Source organism: Lampetra planeri, chromosome 23 (genome assembly GCF_965212315.1).
Source record: "Lampetra planeri chromosome 23, kcLamPlan1.2.h2, whole genome shotgun sequence".
In the NCBI taxonomy this organism is placed as follows: domain Eukaryota; kingdom Metazoa; phylum Chordata; class Hyperoartia; order Petromyzontiformes; family Petromyzontidae; genus Lampetra; species Lampetra planeri.
This window is the reverse complement of record NC_136129.1, coordinates 7,307,764-7,329,842: the sequence shown is the minus strand read 5'-3', so window position 1 is coordinate 7,329,842 and position 22,079 is coordinate 7,307,764. Positions and strand designations below refer to the sequence as shown.

At 49.9% G+C, this 22,079-nt stretch overlaps 1 protein-coding gene across 2 annotated transcripts in view; it reads right to left on the bottom strand.

The window, feature by feature from the left end:
- Positions 1-22,079, bottom strand: part of SLX4 (SLX4 structure-specific endonuclease subunit) — a 32,867-nt gene that overhangs the window by 6,952 nt on the left and 3,836 nt on the right. For both annotated transcript variants that reach the window (XM_078605041.1, XM_078605040.1), the window contains exons 4-15: positions 21,102-21,142; positions 20,203-20,404; positions 19,137-19,409; positions 16,742-16,965; positions 12,636-13,006; positions 10,929-11,286; positions 10,649-10,767; positions 7,979-8,119; positions 7,016-7,188; positions 4,328-6,368; positions 3,275-3,470; positions 1,476-1,581 (exon numbers count right to left, since the gene is read on the bottom strand). In XM_078605041.1, the coding sequence (XP_078461167.1) occupies positions 1,476-1,581; positions 3,275-3,470; positions 4,328-6,368; positions 7,016-7,188; positions 7,979-8,119; positions 10,649-10,767; positions 10,929-11,286; positions 12,636-13,006; positions 16,742-16,965; positions 19,137-19,409; positions 20,203-20,404; positions 21,102-21,142 (4,245 nt within the window). The remainder of the gene's footprint in view (positions 1-1,475; positions 1,582-3,274; positions 3,471-4,327; positions 6,369-7,015; positions 7,189-7,978; positions 8,120-10,648; positions 10,768-10,928; positions 11,287-12,635; positions 13,007-16,741; positions 16,966-19,136; positions 19,410-20,202; positions 20,405-21,101; positions 21,143-22,079) is intronic.

The following is a 22,079-nucleotide window of genomic DNA, read 5'->3' as shown; positions in this document are numbered from 1 at the left end:
CCGAATCCTTTTTTTTATTTTTCTGTAATTCAATTGGCCTACGAATGGCTTATTTGTAAGTATTTTTTTCCAACCTCGCTTTCATCATGGGGAATGTACTCGATACAAACGTGATTTCGTTTCGTGCAAGTGTTTTGTATTTCATCCAGCAATGCGGGTTGCTTTTTCTCTCATTTCTATTTGGTTGTTTTAGCTCTGCTTTCTCGATTCTTCTCGTCGTACTTTTTTTATTATATTTATTTTGTCATTTTAGTTACCCAAGTCATGACTTCTCACCTCGTTAAAACAAAACAAACGTGAACAATTGGTTTGCCATTTAGAGTTTAGATTCATGGGTGTTCCTACTAAAACCTCTCAATGCTACAGAGGACTTTAAACTCATTTAGGTAATGCAATACACTCACGCGGTTATCATGCAGATGTGCTAACCGCCATGCACCATGTGCTCGCGATCAATCATTCTGGCTTAAAATCCCAACCGGTGAGCCTGATGCACACTCTGATTGGCATTTAGGAAATGGCTCGAGAACATTACCGTATGCACACTCATCGTGCAAAGTTGTGGAGCACATCAAAGCGAAACCACTTTGCGGACCAATGGCACTGACGAGACAGCAGACGATCTAAGAGGGTCCACAGTTTGCTTGCGTAAACAAATACTGGCGGATTAAATTGTTCATTGACCGATGGATCAATGACTAATATGCGGACACACAGAGCTGTCCTTATACATTCTTTGATCAAGGGCAGTGGTTCCCAACCTACGGTCCGCAGACCAACGGTGCTCCGCAAGGCTGTGAGAAGTGGTTCCGTGGAACGGTTTCAGATGCTACGATATTTTCTAAAACAATTGACAGCGCTTAATGAGTCATTCACATTTTATTGCCGAGTGGTGGTCTGCACATTTTTTTCCTTGAGGGTTGACAGTGGCCCACAGGTCCAGAAAGATTTGAAAGCGCTGACATATACAGAAATTCGCCAACTCTCGGACAATGCAATTGAATGGCTAAATCGCCGGGAACTGAATTTCTAAATATTTGCTCTTCATTGGCCACACTCACAAACAAACCCCAATGTGAAAAGACCCAACCCAGAAGATGCCTGGGTCTGACCTTCCACGAAGCTCACGGTCCACCGTAAATCGCATCTGCACAAACCATGGCAGATGCGGGTACCCGATGCGCAAATGGAAAATTGAAAACTCTCCAGTGGGCAACTGCGGTCATCCAGAACAGACCGTGCGACGTGTAACGACGCAATGCCCGATCCACAAATACGAATGAGACGTCACAGCGATACATTCCGCTGCTCATGACGCGCTCATCTGGCTTGTCCACCTGAATGTGAAATTGTAGCTGTTGCTCTGCATTGACATCGGCAGCCTCATGAAAGGAAAAGATTGGCCACACGATATCATTATCATCACCGATCCAGAACATTACGCAGAGCGGCGAAAAGGGCCCCGCGTGTCTCACCTGTTCAGCTCCTTTTTCAGGTGGGGCGTCTCCATGTCGGAGTAGCAGGGCATTGGGGTGGCCGACCCCGCTTGGAGCTGCCTGCCAGCGCCTCTCGCCTCGTGGACTGTGGGTTTTTACGGGCACACCGTTCCCAAAAGGTTCTCGTTACAGAAGGGCCACTGACAATCAAGACAAAAGTTGACTGTGCTGTCTGTGTGTGCGTGTATGGGCAAATGTGCCTGTCATTAGCCCGAGAGGAAACTTTTCAATCCAGGATATACTCGTGCAGTTTGCATACCGGTGACGTTGATGTTTAATTATCTGGGGAAGATGTAAAACAGAAAGGTTCGCCTTCGCTAAACATTCCAAGACTGAGACAACTCCCTTGCACCTATTGGTGGGTGCAGTAGTATTGCCTTATAAACACAGCAACTTAAGCTAGATTCCTGGTCATGCTGAGTGACGGATGTACCGATATCATGATGTCAGCCACGGTAACCTAATGACTGCATGAAAAGAATCCCATCATATTAAGTCTGGATTTTATTTAATCCTGATAATGATATTTCTAAGAGCCAAAGTAGTGTTTTTTATCCGATTGATGTGCATCAATCCACATCTGGGCGAACAAAGCGAAAATGGAACACAAAGTCATTGCCTTTTTTTTGTGACACCAAATTCATTAGTGACCCCTGAACTGTCCAGACACACAGCAGAGTATTGGGCCATGACCACCGAGATCCTGGGTTTTGATCTTGTGCAGCTGGCCGCAGATAAATGTGTGTTCTCAAGTGCAGCGAGTGGACGGTCTCGGTCCAGTCATCCGCAATGCCTGAACAAAACCATAATTTTAAAGTTGGGTTTTGACTTTAATGAAGCAAATTTCAGCTCTACTAATCAAACATTTCGGTTTGACTGTCATGTGACAACTCGATAGCCAGGTGCATGATAAAGCGCAGGCATCCATCACGGTGGATAAAGGGAAACTGAATGGATCTAACAGCAAGACCTTTGATATGAGCTTCCAGATTCAGTTCTCTAACAAGGGATGATGCACTGCTCCAAAAATACATTTCTTCATCTGATAGTATGACAACAGAGCACAACTGCAAGATAATTCGGGGGAAAAAAGATACAAAAATCATCAGTGACCAAGGTCTGAGCAGAAAGACTCTCAAACTCGTGAGCACAATATGTCTAATCATGAGAAGTGACCCCTGGCTCAAAACAAGAACACACAAGAGGAGGCGTGGGCTGAAAACATGAAAAGTTTCCCTCTAAATCACCACGGCCACCTCAAAAGCAAAAAAAAAACACAGTTGCACCTGCCAGCAGAAGGACAGTGCTCATTTTGCGAAATCGACGTAAATGTATTATCGCAAAGAGGGCTCTGTTGCATTGTGCCCTATCAAAGAGAGGAGGACACAAATAAGCATAGCAGCTGCTGAATGCGGGCATGCATCCACTCCAGGCCGGCCTGGGGACGGGGGTTGAGTGGTGAACAATATGCAATGACAGGTGGCCCTCGATTCAAACAAATAGCTTTTACTTGTAGGAGACGGCTAAGTGGCTCAGGGCCTAAATTCCATTTCCGAGCGCCTCGAAGCAAAATGTATCCGGGTTTGATTCCGGACTTGTGCGGCGTTCTGTGAGGCGTCGTGCATGTTTTCCCTGTTCTGCATGGGTTTATTCAAGGTTCTCAAATTTGGGTTCGTAGCGCAGCGCGCTAACCGCTGCACCACCGCTCCCCGCATTTACAAACAAATGCACAAGCGGCTCACAAATCGCACGCGCGACTCATCGAACGCCCTGCGCACCTGGGGTGGTGGCCCCAGCGAGCGAGTCGGGCGAGCCGAGGCCCAGGCCACACAGCTGCTCCTCCCCGGGGTTCCAGCTGTCGAAGGCGACGTCCGGGGCGGGCGGCGACGCGGCGGGTTCCTCTCCGGCGACGGCGGCGGTGCCATCAGCGGCGGCGGCGCACTGCGTCCACACGAGACGATCCTCGTCGTCCTCCTGCAGCGGCACCGCGCCGTCCGTCGTCGACGTTTCATTCAAAAGAGCTACGCTAGGATCACGAGGAAGGGGTCGCGACGACGTCACCGCCCCCCCTCCCCGCCCCACCGACCCTTCCAGCGTCTCCAGTGGCGCACGCAGCTTACAGAGGAGAGGCTTTTTCTCCTATTTCCGTCGTGTCATTCAATTAGCTGATAAGCGGAAGAGTAATCAATTAATTACTTAAATCAGGGGTGGGGAACGTCCGGCCCGCGGGCCGTACGAGGCCCGCGAAATCATTTGGTGTGGCCCTGCCAAGGCAACCGCAGGCGGGACTCGAAATTCAATAAATCTGGGAGCAAACCTGGAAAAGCAGTTGCGAGTAGCAGCAACGTCATCAATACCGGCTAACATCACACGCCTCGCCAAAGAGAAGCAGTTACAGCCATCGCATTAGGGGCGAGTTAATTAAATGTTTGACCAAATATAACGGGCTAATTTTTAAGCTGATAATTTTGTATGGCCCGCGAATGATGTTATACATATAACAAATGGCCCTTGGCAGAAAAAAGGTTCCCCACCCCTGACTTAAATGATTGGATAGCCCAGCTCCAGTTTAATATGTGTATGTTGAACTTCTTTCACAACGGCACGCCGTTACGCTGGGGCTAATTGGTGCAGTGCCTATTTACGTCAGCATCAAAACAATCTAATTATGTTTAGAACTGGGTCAGGTGTACAAGCGTTATCATCGCCGTCGATGAACAATTCTCACAGCCATGTCCAGACATTAACCCCCTCGATTCATTCGGCCAATTCAACTTCAATTCAGTGGGTCGGTGTCACCTGACAACCAAAGAGGTTCAACTTTCGCTCACCTGGGTGTGAAAGCTTGGAGCCGCGAGCCTGCTCAGCAGCCGCTCTCTGAGGCTCAGCTCCATGCGGACAAAGCACCCCGACTGCCAAGGGGAGGCTGCCGAACCGGAGGTCATCGGCACGCCGTCACGCTGGGGCGTCCGCTGCGGCAGCTCGTCGGGCGTGGCGGGAAAACGACCCGACAGTTCTCCGCACGAGTCGCCCGCCGCAGACGTGGACACGCGCGCACGTCCCGTGCCGAGGTCGCGCGAGTCCGGACGCGGGTCGTCCCCGAGCGAGCAACGTTCCGGAGAGCCCCGCCCGATCTCGGCGAGTCTGATGACGCGGTCGTCTCGGGCCGGCGCGGTCAACGTGGGCAGAAGGAATTCGCCCGTGGGGCTCCTCTCAAGAGAGTCGTCCAACACGATGACGGCCGACTCGGGCGCATCGTCGGCATCTAGGCTCGGACAGGGAGCGGCGCCCCCCGAGTCTCTCGCCGAGCTCCCCCCGCTGAACAACGAGGCGTAGCTGCTGCCCTCGTGCGGGGAAAGCGTCAGGTCGATGAGCGCGTGGCCGTGGCCGTGGTCGGGGCCGGGGGAGGACGCCCCGCGAGCGCCGGGGAGGAGGCACGACTGCAACGTCTGAACGCCGCAGGACCTGGAAGCCGCTCCGGGCGTACCGGGGATCAGCCAGGAGACCTCGCCGCTGCCAATCTCGCTGTCGGTGGACAGCTGCAAGTTCACCGACGTCTCCGACACGGAAGCGTCGATGGAGGATGTTGCGTGAGATTTTGACGACGGCTCCGGGGTCACGGCGCCGCCCTCGTCCGCTCGAGTACGAACCGGCCCGTCCTCGCCGCCGGCGCACAGCAGAGCATCAAACTCGCTCGCGAGATGGCGCCGCTGCTTGCGCAGAGCCCTGGCAATGGACCGGCCGGCGCGGCCGGGGGACGGGTGGTTGGATGTTGCGTGGGGCGAGCTCGTCGGCACGGTGTCGTTTGCGGACGGCGCCGCGAGTAGAGCGGGCAAACCTGGTGAAAGCGCTGTCAAGCACGGAGGCGTTACCGGGTGTGGAACAGCTACTCCGGGCGACTGCCTCACGGGCGATGGACGTTGCGGCGAAGGCGGTACCGAGGCGGGCGACGGATGACGAGGGACGGGCGAGCGATCAAAGTGAGAGCGCTCAGCCTCGCAGAGTGAATATTGCAGATGGGGGTCGACGCCGATCGTCGGCCGCCGTCGACCCGGCGAGCGATTTTTCATTCTGAACGGACTTGACGCCGCGGGGCCGAACCGGTAGGGGGAGCGCGACGAGGGGTCGTCGCAACCCTTGCCGAGCGTCCCGGGGCGAGGCCGCGTAGAGGCGGCGCGCTCGCAAACATCGGCCACCCGCGGCAGAGGCCTGCGAGCGAACGGCGTCACCGGCGACGGCTCCACGTACTCGCCGCTCGCATCTTCTTCGGTGAACATCCGCTCGTACGAGTCGTCGGGGCCCGACGAGGCCGACGCGACCGCCGCCCCGGCCACCGTCCCCGCCTCGCTTGAGCTGCCCCCGGCGAAGGTGTCGTTGGCGCGGGGCGACCGAGCGGCACTCGCGTCCGACACTCTATACTTGACGGACGCCACGGCCGCCGCCGACTCCTCCTCCTCGCCGTCGAGACCGCTCGCGCTGTCGCTGTTGGAGCCGAGCCGTTCGCTCGCCGCGTCGGCCGAGCCGCGGCGGCGGCCGCCGCATGCACGCCGCTGCGTGGCCACGAACTCGTACACCTCGTCCAGGTCGCTGTCGCCGATACCATCGTCGTTGTCGCCGCCGCCGCCGTCGTCGTCGTCGTGCCTGCGCGCCTTGACGGCCTCTCCGTCCCTTCCGCCGTCCTCCTCCTCCTCCTCTTCCTCGTGCTCCCAGAGCGAGCGCAGCAGCTCCCGTATGGCCGCGTCGCCCTCCCGCGCCGCCCCCGAGTACGACGGCCGCGGCGACACACCGCCTCCACCGCTGACGGGCGGCGACGCGCCTCCACCGCTGACGGGCGGCGACGCGCACGCGCTAAGCAGGTCGCTCAGCTCGAACCTGCAGCTCGGCACGCGCAACGCAACGAGCCCCGCATTCAGCTTCATGCACTGTGTGGGGGCAAGTGGCGTGATTATTATTATTATTTACTACTACACAGGAACACCTCTCTGGGATCCGGGTTAAGCCATAAAGGCTACCATAAAAAATACATTGTTGTTTAAAAACAAAAACACACGTCTTAAAATACATTGCTATTATGTGTTGATTAAATGTATTAGCGGTTAATTACGCGTAAGTATAATTTAACAGCGGGATCAAAAGCGGGGGCCAAAGGGAGCTTGCGGCAGCCAATTGGTCCAGCAGGTGGGAACCAATGGGAGCTGGTAGGAGTCAGCATGAGCCAACAGGAGCCAGTAAGATCCAGACGAAACCAATGGGGAGCTGATGGGAGCCATTGGGAGCTGGTAGGAGTCAGCATGAGCCACCAGGAGCCAGTAAGATCCAGACGAAACTAATGGGGAGCTGATGGGAGCCGATGAGAGCCAATGAGAGCCAGCAAGAGGCAACAGCAACCAATGTGAGCTGCCGGGAACCAATGGGAGCCAGCAGAATCCAACGGGGAGCCATCGCGATCTCATGGGAGGCAATGCAAGCCGACGCGAACCGACGGGCTCCCTCGGCGTGTCGTTCCCACGGGAGAATACCTGTCGGCGAGCGCCCGCGTCTCCGACAGCGCGCTGGGCGCCACGTGCAGGCTCCCCGTGTACACGAAGTGCAGCAGGGCGAGCACGGCGTCCAGCGAGGCGTCGTGCACGATCACACGCCGGCCCTGGGCCTCGCCGCGCTCACAAACGGCGTCGAAGCCCTCGGTGAACACCTGCACACCGCCCCCCCCCCGCCCCCCCCCCCAACAAAAAAGAGTCTCGTGACCCACCGGCTGTGTGCCGGCATGCCGACAGATGATCCAAGCGATCGCGTGAAAATCACTTGCGTATTGCACACACGTTAACAAAGTCAAATATCCCTCCCCACCACCGCCGCCCATATATACTTTAGCATACTATTTGGCCAAGTGTTGTTAGCGAGCACCGATGGAGGCCGGAACAGTACACGAGGGGGTGGGTGGCCAGCACCACGCCCGACCTCCTTTGTCTCCCCAGTTGCGATGTTTACACACCGCACTAGGTACTCATTTGAGGCTGAGTCGACCTAGGGGAGGTCCAGGACCGGTTCAAATTATCGTCACTGGTGTTGGCCGTGAGCAGGAATTGAACTCGAGTCGCCGGGTTCATAGCTACTGCCCCCCACATGAGCACACAAAGATAAAGATCCCCTGTATAACCTTAACAGAGTGTAGGGGCAAGTGCTGTTAGCGAGCACCTAGAAAGGCCGGCACGGCACACGAGGGGGTGGGTGGCCAACACCACGCCCGGCCGCCTTTGTCTCCCTAGCGGCGATGTTTACACATTGCACCAGGTACTCATTTGAGGCTGAGTCGACCTAGGGGAGGCCCAGGACCGGTTTAGAGAATCGTCACTGGTGTTTGCTGCGAGCGGGAATCGAACTCGAGTCGCCGAGTTCATAGCTACTGCCCCCCACATGAGCACACACACACAGGCACACACACCCATTCCACATGAGCTGAACACGCACGCACGCGCACGCACCTGCTGCATCAGCGCAGGGCAACGAGCGTAGAGCATGAACATGTGTGCGTACGCCAGCTCCCCGGTGTCCACCTGCAGCTGCACGTCGCTCATGTGGGGGTTGTTCACCATCTCCGACAGATCAGCCACCAGCCTGGCGGCCTGCCGCCCCGACCCGCACAGACAACACACACACACACACAAACGCACATCACTCTTCCATGGATATCGATCTCTACTCGAGTCACAATTCCTATGGCAGATAAACGCTTTCGTTTTCCCACAAAGTAGTGCCGTCTCCACCAGAAGGTACTCAATTTCCTTCTTCTCGTAATCTCTTAGCTTTTTGGGTCGATGGGGGGGGGGGGCATGATAATGATCTTTACTAATATCTCTTTGCTTGCGGGAGCCAGCCAATTGGGAGCCAATGGGAGCCAGTGACAGTGTGAGCCAGTGACAGTGTGAGCCAATGACAGTGGGAGCCAGTGAGTCAGAGGGAGCCAGTGAGAGCTACCGGTGGTCGATTTGTTGGAGATGGTTCGAGTCCTTTCCCAAATATCGGTTTGCGTTTATGTTTTTTTAACTAAAACTTGTCCGAACAGGGAAAAAAGGAAAAGCGTTCAACTCGCGGGGTTCGCGGCTCGACGTGGCATCATGCGCAGCGGCGTCCGCGCCGTGTTGCATCGCACCCCGGGGGGGCCCATCAGGATGGGCACCAGGTGTTGTATTTTGCTGTCATCCGTCTGAGGACACTTGAAGTCCACAGGAGGGAACAGAGAGCCACTGCCGGTCACTTCAACGCACAAGCTCCCACGCCCGGGCTCTTGGGCGACACGCCAAGGCTCACAGAATGCATAAATAAATTAGCAGACGGCACATATTGTTTCGTATTGACCCCTCGGGGAAAAGCCGTATTAACTGACGCCACGGTGTGACCCGACCGGCACTCTCTTGGCCGTTTGGACCGTAAGTGGGGGCCCACAGGAGGTAGTAAAGCAAGTAGGTTGATGACTTGCTTGTGTGTGTAATTCGAGTTCTGCGGTTTTCTCTAGGACCATGGTTTTCTTCTACCAGGTCAAAACAAAAAAAATGTATCTGGTCAAACGTTCCCAAACTCTACATTACACTAATTCACATTTATTAAATATATATTACGTAATTAAGTTAATATTTCAGCATAATTAACTGAAAGACTGACAATTTAAAGTGGAGTATTACATTTTTAGGGAAATGTCACCACTCAATGTAATTTCAATCATGAACACATTTTTTTACACTTTGACTAAATATATATCAATATTATTTTATCGGTAAAATACAGAGCGACATTATAATGCAAATAACCTGACCTACATCAATTAATAACGTTGTACATTTTGCCTTTTTGGGATTATATCATTTATGCAAAAATCGGTAGAGGGCAATTCTGCTCCTTACTCCCATTGGAAGGTGGAAAACCACCAAATGGCCGCGTGTCAGACATCAAGCACTGGAGTCGGGATGGAAGCTACGTTTGGGCGGTGACACGGCCCATCGGCAGCGCGCTCACCGCTTTGCGGTGGAGGTGCACGGTTAGAATCTGGCGGGCTACCCTGGTTATCCCTGCGACTTGTATTAGCCATACAAATACGCACTCTTCTCCTTTGCAGCGGACGTTAAAAGGTCCCCCGTGCCGTCGTTCCAAGCGAGTATAAAAATTGAGTGCCCGGATCGTGGTCCAAATGAGCTAACTTTGAAAATGTATGCACAAATTACTCAATCGAGATTACACAAAGTGTACAGTCTCCCTGGTGGAAAACTTGCTCACCCCGCCTATACTGGACATCTGTGAAAAAGAGCTACATATCTTCTTGGTTCTTTCGGTAAAGTCACGTAGAAGGCAAATAATAAAATAATAAAACATAATTCTTATTTTATTTTATTTCATAACATTATTATATTATTTTATTATGTTTTATTTTTATTATTTTATTATTTCCCTTCTACGTGACTTTACCGAAAGAACCAAGAAGATGAATCCCTGCAGTCACGAAAGCTTTAAATCGAAATTTAAGAGCTACATAGGCTCATTGGATTCCTCCTGCAATCGAAATAAAGATTCTGATTCTGATATCCATCTGTGAAACACACAGCGGCCTCCATGATAACCCTGCACGACTGAAATGGTGGGAAAACCAAATGTAGAAAATTATTTTTGTTATTATCTCAATTAAGAGTTGCAGCGACGTCGTGCCACGATGACCCAAGAGGCCAAAGGACTGGGAAACAAAGACATTTAGCACCATCTGGGGAGAGAGCACCACCACTCAGTTGTAATACAAAGGCGGTATGTGTTGTGTCCCATCGAAACTGTGAAATACCATCGCAATTAAATTCTCACGATTTGCGGTCACGCGATCCAACATAAGCAAAATAAAAACAACAATTCGAACGGAAGCAATCCGACGCTTGGATTGCGAGCTTAAGAATATTAACCGATTATTCAATGCATCCATTCGACACCAGCAACCTCTGGACCGGTTTCAACAATCGGTGTCTCATCAGCAGATTCAGGTTTGCATGCATAGATTCTGGTCAAAGCATGGTTAATGAGGAGCGCTTGCAAAGTCCGTGGGATGGCGCAGAAATGGACGTTTTGATCAGCCCCCGTAAGTGATAGTTACGTGCACGAGGCTCCGTGTGTGTACGGACCGACAGGCTGGGTTCTGCGGAACTGTGCTGGGCTGGGCCTGCACCGTGGAGCTCTGACGGACACGGTGAGACGCAGGGCTCCGTCTCGGGCAGGAAACCACTCATCTCCTCTATGGCTCCTGTGACACAATCAGCAAATGATATCATCACCACCATCACCATCATAATCATCAGCATCATTATTAGTATTAATCGCCAACAAAGACAAAGATCCCTCATGTTGCCTCGCCATTCCGATGCCGTAAAGGACGCTGTATACTTCACTTACACACACACTGACCTGTACACGAAGGCAGTTGCGGCTCGCCCAAGTCCTGCATGAACTGAGTGAGGGGCAGCCCCTCCCTGGCCAACTCCACCAGCGCCAACAGCGTTTGGCTGCCCGACACCTCCTGCTGCCACTCTCCCGAGCGGCCCGATTCGGAGGCCGACAAGCCGTCGCCCCCACCGGTGCCACCAATGCCACAGCCACCTCCTCCACGACTAACGTCGCCAGCGCAGCCACCCACACTCCCTTCGGCCAATCCCGGCTGGGAGTTTCTTAGTGAGGAATCCTGCGGTGTTTGCCGCAGGGAGACTCGGTCTCCGACCGGGTTCGCTGGCGCATCAGTGATGGTGTCGGAGAAAGACAGCCGTTTCTGAAATGAATTCACACGTACATGCACGAACGGAGCTGTGCAAGGATACATGCGAAAGCAAAGGTCTACCGTTTATCCTACACTGGCTTTTGCAGTAAAAGTTGTTAGCCATGGATTATTAAGGGCAGCGCCACACACTGTGTGATAGGTGCTGATGTGGAAACACGGCGCCAGGTATAATATTCTACGAACACCAACTGCCTCCAGTATTCACACTCTTAGTTTTTTCGGTAAAGTCACGTAGGTAAAAAATTTAATTAAAATTAATAAAAAAATAAAATAATAAAATTCACGACGTTTCGGAGGCAACACAAGTATTCACGTGTATCATGGACAGGAACTGAACCTAGTCTTCTCGAGTAGGTGTGCACACGCTGACCGCCACACCACGAATCGCACATAAACAGTGGGGTTGTAAATATTCACCAATTCCTTGATGATAATTAATTTTCCCATTGCATGATACCATGTTATGTGGATTATAAGGTACACGCCTAAACACATGCAAAAATGCACGCACACGCAAACACACACCCGCTCGCAAGGTACAAACCCACACAATAGCCGCCGATCGCCAAGTGGCAATGATATCACCACGGCACTTGTGCTAAGCTAATTGCACCTACAGGCCACATGAAGTGCCGAGGGCTCGCTGATGGGAGGTTACGGAACAGACCCAGATACAAAGACAATGACCAAGGTCCAACGTACCACCTTTAACAGACTGTTGGGGAAAATGCTGTTAGCGAGCACCTATGAAGCCCGATACACCACACATGGGGTGGCCAACACCAACCCAGACACACACACAAAACACGCACACCAGAGGTCGCAATCGGGTACCCGATACCCGTACCCTACCCGATACCCGGCTACCCGTACCCGGACGGGTACGGTTAAGGGTACCCGTTTGCGACCCTGGTGCGGCCGGGTACGGGTACGGGTAGCCGCACGTGACTCACCCCAACCAATGAGTGAGAAGGCCGTGAGTCACTGGTGAGTCACCGTTTGTCACTCATTTCCCAACGTCTTGTCTCTTCTCACAATTCAAGTTCCTAGAATCAACCCACCCGCGCCTGCAACATGGCTTCATCCCAGAGGTCGCAATCGGGTACCCGATACCCATACCCTACCCGATACCCGGCTACCCGTACCCGGACGGGTATCAGGTATGGGTACGGGTACCCGTTTGCGACCCTGGTGCGGCCGGGTACGGGTAAGGAATCAAAACCCGTTTGCGACCTCTGACGCACACACAAATGCACGCACATACAAATGCACGCACGTACACACACACACAAAAAAAGACAAACCCGCACACACGCATCCCAATGGAGTAAAAACCACACCTGGGCTGCCCCGGTTGGTACCGGTCCGCCCGGCGACAGTGGCGGCACCAGGGCCGGGCAGAGAAACGGCGCCTCTCCCTGCAAGTCGGCGGGGATTAGCGCGCTGCGCTTCCACAGCAGCGCCGTCCCCGCGGAACCACACCACGGCGGCGGCGCCGCTGGCACCGATGACGACGCATGCGAGGGCAGCAGGCGGCTGGGTGGCAGTGGCGGTGTGCGACGTGACGCCACTTCTTGCTCCAGCTCCGTGTCCGGCACCAGCAGCACGGCCATCTTTTCTGCCAGTCGGCGCACGGTGGCGGCGGGATCGGCCTGCAGCAGGGCCGACGCGGCGCCGGCGTTCTTCTTCCGGCGGGCCTTCTTGGGTGCGGCTGCCAAGCACGTCGATCGCACAGATAAAGACCCCCCCGTGTAACCTACGCAGGCTGTTGGGGCAAGTGCTGTTAGCGAGTAGCGCCTATGAAGGCCAGCACTACGGCACACGAGGGGGTGGGTGGCCAGCACCACCCCCGGCCGCCTTTGTCTCCCCAGTGGCGATGTTCACATAGGGGAGGCCGAGGACCGGTTCAAATACTCGTCACCGGTGTTGGCCGTGAGCAGGAATCGAACTCGGGTCTTCGGGTGTGTTGTGTGTACAACATACACGAGTCAAACGCGGCACTCAAACGCGGTGAATTGGCAGCTCGGGAAGGACATTCCAGTAGTTGGAACACGTACGCCAAGCTCTTAAGGCTAATGGTTACTCCGACTACACAATCCGCAAAGCCATCACTCCAACCATCAAGAAGGATCCTGTTGAGGAGCCTTTCAAGACCATCACCTTACCCTACATTGCTGGGGTCACAAAAAAGATCTCCAAAATCCTGATTAAACACAAGATCCAGGTCCGATTCAACACAGTACATAAAATCCGTGATCTGGTACCGTCTGTAAAAGATGTGATTCCAGACATACAGTACCCTGGCGTCTACAAACTAAGTTGCCTCTGTGGTAGCAGTTACATTGGGGAAACCAAACGACACGTCTCAGACCGCATTCGTGAACATAAAGCTGATCTAAAACACGGTAGGACAAACACCTCAGCCGTGGCAGACCACTGTTACAACTCAGTGGGCTCACATGACATTGACTTCTCCAAGACGGAGGTTCTCTGCAAGCCATCTGGCTATCATGAGAGATTCGTTCATGAGGCGATCCACATATACAAACACAGAGACAATTTTAACCGAGAAGATGGATTCAGGCTTAGCAATCATTGGAAGGACGTAATAAACCATTTCGATACACATTAGGGTGAGTTGAATAATACATAGTGGTTTACAGCAATACAGTATATTATTTAATGTTGGGTTTATCTATGGCAGTATATAGTACTGTATATGCTAAGAGAATAAAGTTTAGATGGAAGTATATTATATACTTTATACGACGTAGAATTGTAATTTATTATTTGTTGTTAGTAACTCAGCTTATTGTAGAGTATAGTAAGTATCAGTTTATATTTTAGTTTTTTATGTAGTTTTTTAATTTGGTTTTCTACATGGTTGTTTGGTAGATGCAGCTACATATCATTAACATTCCTTTCCTTTATTAACGCTGTTCCTTGCGCCCCCCCGTGGTGCTGTTGATCCTGCATAATGCATGGGCATAATGGGACTTTGAAACCCCTCCGCCCACCTCCTACGCATTGCCCATTGGTATGCTAAATTCCTCTTCATATGCACATTCTTTTGTTAAGGCGCTCCTCCTCGCTACACCTATATAAGCTCCTAGCTTGATAATGTCTCATTCTTCGCCTGAGGACGGCTGCTTGCGTTGTGGCCGAAACGTCGTGAGAATTGTTTTATTATGTTTTATTTTTATTATTTTATTACTTCCCTTCTACGTGACTTTACCGAAAGAATCAAGAAGATGTAGACCGAGACTTTCCAAGAACCTGAGTTGGTATCTGGGTTGAAGCCACCGCGATTAAATCAGGTTTCCAAATTATGAGACTTTCGCTCGACTTTGAAACCAAATACCCCACGGTATAAAAGTTGGTGTTTTGTGGGATTATTTTGGCAGTCCTAAGCCAGTGACAGAAATGTAACATCCCTTAACACAACCGCTGTTGAAATCCCACCCGTGTTGAGCACGATCATCAAATTGTAACTTCATTCCTTTGCCACCACTAATGTTGTTAATGCTGTAGAGCTAATTATTCAGGAATGTTAATAACCATTTCAATATTTAACGTAATTGGCGTTTTATATTAAGCGTGGCCAATTCCCGATTCTTAAACAGAAAATGAGGACACTTAACACATTTAAGTGCCCGCTAATTTACTGAATAAACATTCAGCGTTAGTGCATAAGAATCCCCAAATAATAACGACATGTGTTAGACTGATCACTTATTCAATGACACGTGCCAATTTACAGAACGGCTAATTTTCCGTCTCAAACCCATTTCGAGACGTAATTGTGCATGTTCGGCAATTAAACACGCGAGTGCTTAGTTGCCGTTGATAACAAAAAACAAGTTTGACGCATGACACTTGCACATTTTTTTTGTAATTTCAACGTAATGGTGCCATCGTCATGCGCGGCGAGGGCACGCCGATGTCGAGAACGTTCCAAGGGCAGCCGAGACGACAAACGAGAGAGCGTTGCTGGTTTACGAGGAGGGTTTGGTTGTATTCGCAGGAAAACACAAGCCGGGCGAGCCCGTCAAGCCGAGTGCCGTGAGGAAGGTCTCTTCGTGTTGCCACCAGAGGTCGCAAACGGGTTTTGATTCCTTACCCGTATCCGTACCCGGCCGCACCAGGGTCGCAAATGGGTACCCGTTCCCTACCCGTACCCTACCCGAAATGAGTGACAAACGGTTACTCACCAGTGACTCACGGCCTACCCGTACCCGTACCCGGCCGCACCAGGGTCGCAAACGGGTACCCGTACCCGTACCCGGGAGGGTACGGGTAGCCGGGTATCGGGTAGGGTACGGGTATCGGGTACCCGGTTGCGACCTCTGGTTGCCACCGTACAAGAGAAGGACAGCGAAGCAGGGAAAACACGCTCGCAAACCGGCACGCATAAGCGCGCACACTCACGCACATACAGAGCCCGCCAGTCTGCTTCTATTTTTTTTTTACGAAAGCGCTAGTCTCATCGCACTGGTACGCATTGCAACGTTTCTGCCTACACTTTATTGGGAGATTTTCGGAAGGTATTCTCGCTTATTTCTTTGCCAAAAGAAACTATCCAAGCCTGGGCACTGGTTTTGGCGAGCTATACGAACTATGTGGTTAGTTTTGTCCTCGCACAGATGTGCGACGATTAGTGGAATCAACATCTTATTTCCCAGAGGCAGCAATAAGTTAGCGGACCGGATTCGCTAAAAAGGAAACATCTCTTATCTCATAGATGTACACCCATGCTGTGTGGTGTCTAAAGTTATCGGACAAGTGTAAATTAAACGAAACGGTCAGGGATCTGGTCAGATTCATTCCTGGGATGCGGCAGCATTGGTGACGAATCAATCTGCACAAGGGTGACATCACTTGCACGCCACCATTATGTGTTTGACCATCACTTTAAAGGCTATTTTCTCATTAATCTTTGCCATAAAACTCATATTAGACAGCCCATTGATACAAAACCGAGGCATGCGTCGACAAGAAAAACAAAAGTTAGGTGTATGGTTGTGTTCCCTTTTAAATATTTAGAAACATGCATTGAGTTTATTTAGATGATTTTGGTGCTATAAATGTCCAAATGAAGGGCCCCTTTGTTGAGCTATCATTTGTGGCCAGGTCGCTTCTGAAAAATAAGTTAATACCTCAGTGGGCTTTTCCTAGTAAAATGGGGATGGTTTTGCTTTATTTGTATGTGTTTCGGTGTTTTTTTTTTATGTATTTTGTGCTTTGCACTACCATGCTGTTTGTAACATTTGTTGTTGTTACGTTCTTACCTGCCCCCCGGCTGGAGATCTGTGAAAAACAGCTTTGTAGCTCATCGGATTCCTCCAATGTAAATAAATATTCCGCTTCAGATTCCAAACAACAGTGCTACGAGATCTCATTTACCGGGCCCCTTCTGACTGCCAAACATCGACCGTTTCCACCTCACCTTTGTCGGGAAGAGGCTTGAGTTGCAGCAGCCCCGTGCTCCCAGGAGGGGCCCTCTCCTCGAGTTCCATCAGGGAGGCCGACATCGCCAGAGCGACCCTCATTTGTTCTTCCTCGTCCGTGGGGGGCGGCCGCTCCGAAGGCAAGCCCCCCCCACCCCTTCCTCGCACCGCCACGGACCCTCCGGTCTTGTCCTTCTTGCGCCTGCGGGCGGCTCCCAAGGCTCTGTGGGTGGCCCAACGAGCGCACAAAGACAAAGGTCCCCCATTATAGCCGAAACGGACGGACTGTTGGGGCAAGTGCTAATGGCGAGCACCTATGAAGGCCGGCACGGCACACGAGGGGGTGGGTGGCCAGCACCACGCCCCGCCGCCTTTGTCTCACTGGTGGCAAATGTTTACACATTGCACCAGGTACTCATTTGCGGCTGAGTAGATCTAGGGGAGGCCCAGGACCGGTTCAGATAATCGAGCAAACACAAAAGTACACACACACACGGGTACACATATACAAAGATCCCCGTATAGCCTTTAAAAGACTGTTGGGGCAAGTGCCGTTAGCCACCACCTACGAAGGCCGACACACGCAGACACAGACGTACAGAGTTATGGAAAATACTAAGGTTGCCAAAATATTTTTTTTCTGATACAATTTTAGATTTCGCAATATGACTATTATCGCGATGTCAGTTTCATTTAACTTTGAATTGAATTGAACATCTGTACCCCAAACACAAATCACTTTACGACCTTGTAATGCTCATACTACACATGCCGTCCAAAAATAATGTTATATAACCACCACATGTCAATTTAACCACGAAACATATTCAAGAGCACCAAAGCAATCAGTAGATGTTTTCTTACTTAAATGATTATATTGTTGTTTCATAACTACATTTCATAACGGAATTACATACAGTAGTTTTAAAATGTACCAACAATAATCACAATAATGTAGCTGTATTTCAAAACGAACCGTACGGCTATAGTAGAGCTTATATCACATGGTGTATTGTAGCATTATCCTATCACAGCAGCCCTTGCAAAATACATAACGCGAGTTCAGTTCGCCTGCATACGCGTGTCTCCAACCCATTTGTAGCTAAGGAGCCTTCACTGCTTTCATGGTTTGTAGATTTTGTTTAATGTCGTGTGAAGTTCAGAAGCCTCTCATGATAGAAGTACCCAAGTGAGAAAAGAAGGCATGGCTTTATTGTCCTAAGATCCTGTTAAAATCGAATGCACGCTGAGTGCACCAGCAGCAGTGGGCGTTGAACGCTTCATGTACTATACTCTTTGGTTCTTTCGGTAAAGTCACGTAGGTATAAAATAAAATACATCACGACGTTTCGGGCGCAGCACAAGCTTTCCCACCTGATGACGGACGCTTGTGTTGCGCCCGAAACGTCGTGATTTCTTTTCTTTTCTACCTAGGTGACTTTACCGAAAGAACCAAAGAGTATGATTCCTGCAGTCACGAAAGCTTCAAATCAAACTTCACGTACTGTCATTTTTATGCATTTTCATTTGTGCTGAATTATAAACAAAAGAAATATCTAACATGAGTGTGTCTGTGGTAAATGTCTTAAAATACCCGTGACCTGAGCACCACTACATCTCAAGAGCACCGCCTTCATTGTAACAGACAAATAATGTTTCTTTGAATAGTAACTTTAGTTTTCTCTACTGCGGCAAACAGCAAGTTCACTTCTAATGATCACTTATTTAAGTAACATGATGTCCATGTATTGTCACCTTGATATAACTAAACACCATCTCCTGTTCCTCACAGACACTCAGATCTCACCATCATCTGACCTCACACATTAAATGTTCCCAGTCTATAGCTTCTCTCACTCTTTCTGGCCCCACTGTGGATTTTATGTAATCACCAGCGATAGCGTCTCCATGTCACACTCCCTGGTGTGGAAAACTCTGGCACTGGTTTTAATCATCTGTGTGTCAGTTTATTTCACGTCTACTATCACAGTCCGTGTGTGACTTTAATATCCACAACAGTTTATGGCTACAAAAACGCCACACCAGAAATTACGCTAGGTGTGAAACTCTTATGTCATTAAGATTCACGATCTAGGAGGCTTACTGACGACAAAGTAATTAAAACATCCAATCGGAAAGAATTTCAGCAAATGTTAAAAGACCTTCATACAATTCTGCAAATATTTGGCCGAGGATAAATATCAGAAAAACAATGGTTATGATAATAATAATAATGGGTTTAGAAACAAACATTTATCTACACACAACTGGAGATATCCGTCACAGCGACACAACTTGGAAACACAACAGAATACGCATATTGCGGACGATACGATTCTCGCGGACCTTACAATTAACAATGCCACATCACGGCGAGCTGCCGGGTCATCTCACCTGCCTGCGGCGGCAGCGGTGGTGATGGCAGGCGGTGCCGCCGTGCCGGCCTGCGCTTGCTGGCGCTGCACAGCAAGTACCAGGTCGCGCGACGCCACGTGCAGCTCGCGTGCGCAGCGCTTGAGGTGGCCGGCGCGCGCCTTCTCCGTCTGGAAATGGCGCCCGCAAATGGGGCACTCGGGCACCGCCGCACCCGCTGCAGCGGCTACACCGGCGCCACCAGCGGAGGCCGGCGCCTGGCCCGGGCCCAACTGTTCCTGATCGTCTAAACACCTACGACAACACGACATGTCAACGTGTCTCTCGGCTGCGTAAAGGTAAAGGTGAGCCGCTTGTTCATGCCACTGCTGGCGGAAAGGCCTCAATTGCGTTCAGGAAGTGAACAGAAGCCCTGCACGTGTTGCAGTAAAACGTGGGATATCACGCCGAACGACACGCGGTACATCCCGAAAACACATCGTAGGGCTACGCGGCACGACCGCCAAAACATACGCAGTGGTATCACAAATATACCGTCACTACTGCATTGTCATATAAAACAGAAATGTAACTGATTGCACAGTTGGCCGCTACGTGTAGCTCCAACACTTGTGCCTGTGACAAATAAATATGCAAGGAATGTAAAAAATACGGACTCATCATTCTCCTTTGCCAGTACCAAAATATAATAATAGGGTGTTTCCTCTTTTTTTCTGGCAACAAAACTGAAACCTTTTCACAAGGATTCATGTCTGCATTAACCACAATACTTGCAGTCAAAATGCAAACAAAAACACACTATGATAATATATGCATTGTCCTTGAAACTGATTGGTCCACACCAAAAGAAAGCCGTCCCTTGGTGTGGACCAATCAGTTTCAAGGACAATGCATATATAATCAGAGTGTGTTTTTTGTTTGCATTTTGACTGCAAGTATTGTGGTTAATGTCCTTGTTAAAAGGTTTCGGTTTTGTTGCCAGAAAAAAAGGGGAAAAACCCTATTATTAAATACGGACTCGCCATAACATGAGCAGTAGTGCAGAAGGCGTGACCTCCCCTTCCCCACCCTTGGTCTGGTGGCAAACCTGTTGATGTGCTGCTGTCTGCGCACGCTGTTCATGTGCGTCAGCTCCTTCTGGCAGACGTGGCAGAAGCAGAGCCCTGAGGGCACTTCACCAAGGGGGGCATACTCAAGCCCAGGAGCGAGCAGCAACAGCTGCTCCTCCTCCTCCTGCTGTTGCAAAACCCGCGCCAGCTGTTCGTCGCTGAGCACCGACGCCGTGCCTCCTGCGGTGCCCGCACACCAGCGTTAACATTCTGTTCACGGATTTAGTGGTGGAAATATTTGTCCCAAGATGCGTTTGTGACAGTGCTCTTCGATTCAAGTCGAAAGGATGCATTGCCCGTCTGTCACTTTGTTTCTGTAACATGGGGTCACCAATCACTCTCGTAATGATGATCTAAAAGTGGTGTTGGCACTAGCGAACTTGCCCTATAAATGAATCGGCTCAATAGGTTACTCGTCCCAGTTCTGTGAAGAACTGGTGTGAAAAAAAATTGATATACAGAAATACACAAAGGACTACAAAAACATCGTATCCAACAGAAAGGCATTTATTCTAGATTTGAAGCTTTCGTGACTGCAAGGATTCATACTCTTAGATTTTTTTCGGTAAAGTCACGTAGGTAAAAAAATCATAATAAAGTAAAATAATAATCAATTGTGGTATTTTTATTTATTATTTATTGTTTTTATTATTTTACCTACGTGACTTTACCGAAAAAACCTAAGAGTAGAAAGGCATTTTCAAATGTGTAGAAATTTTAATGAGAATGTTTGGAATGTCAGAAACTCACAGCACAGGTACAGCCGTTCAGGACTGAGTACAGCACAGTTATAAGGGAAAACACTGGCCTGGCAGTAAAGAGAAAAGACAATGTGCTTGTTAGTTCACATAGGCCTGCACGTGTTCCGAACGCATACCTGAGTCGGGACTAAGCTGGATTCTCTCAGGAGCCTGCCACCTGCGAACACAAGCAGTAAACACCACCACCACGGTTAACAATCATCAACACCCATTCCATCTTCTGATAGATGAAGGCCTTAAAGTTATTTGTGGTTTCGGTTTGTTTGATTTAGAGTTGTTTGTTGGCATGGAACAATACACGCTCACGACCAACTATCCCCCTGTCAATTAAACTGTTTTCCACAATTGTGGATCAGGATTTCGATTAATAAAAAAACTTGATTGTATATTTGTCTCAATTGTGCCGTCTCATTTATGTTGTCTGCTTTGCATGTCGTGTCTTATTCGTTATGCAGGATGTACACGAAGGCATCCTGCATAACGAATAAGACACGACATGCAAAGCAGACAACATAAATGAGAGGGCCTGCCAAAACGCAATTTATTTGAATCAATGTATCATATAAAAAAAAAAATACGATACCAGGCCTGTGATTCTGGCGATTTTTTTTTCCCAAACAAAACTTTCAAATTCTTGTTCCACGCAGATAACACTTAAAAATCACACGTACAAACATTATACATTTTGCTTTTTCTCGTAATGGTGTAGTTTTGGGTTACGCATCTGCCACCTCGTGGTAAAAATATACAAATGGAAATATGTTGCCAACATTTCAACCACAGTTGAAACGGCTGTCCAATGATAATTCTTTGCGAATGGACGATATACCCTTATTGACATGCTGAATTAGCGCAAAAGGCACACTGGCATATTCTTCGTATATATTTTGGATATCATTTTTATCAATCATACATATTTGATTATTAATTCAGATATGATTTTGATGCATGTATTGTGAACATTATAAGTGTTAATTATTTTAAATTTAGGCTATGAAACCAGCAATACCCAATCCTTGCGAATTACATCACAGGGGCTATAAACATTTACCATCGAACACAGATCAGAGCTTGTAAATTGTCCCAAAAAAGAT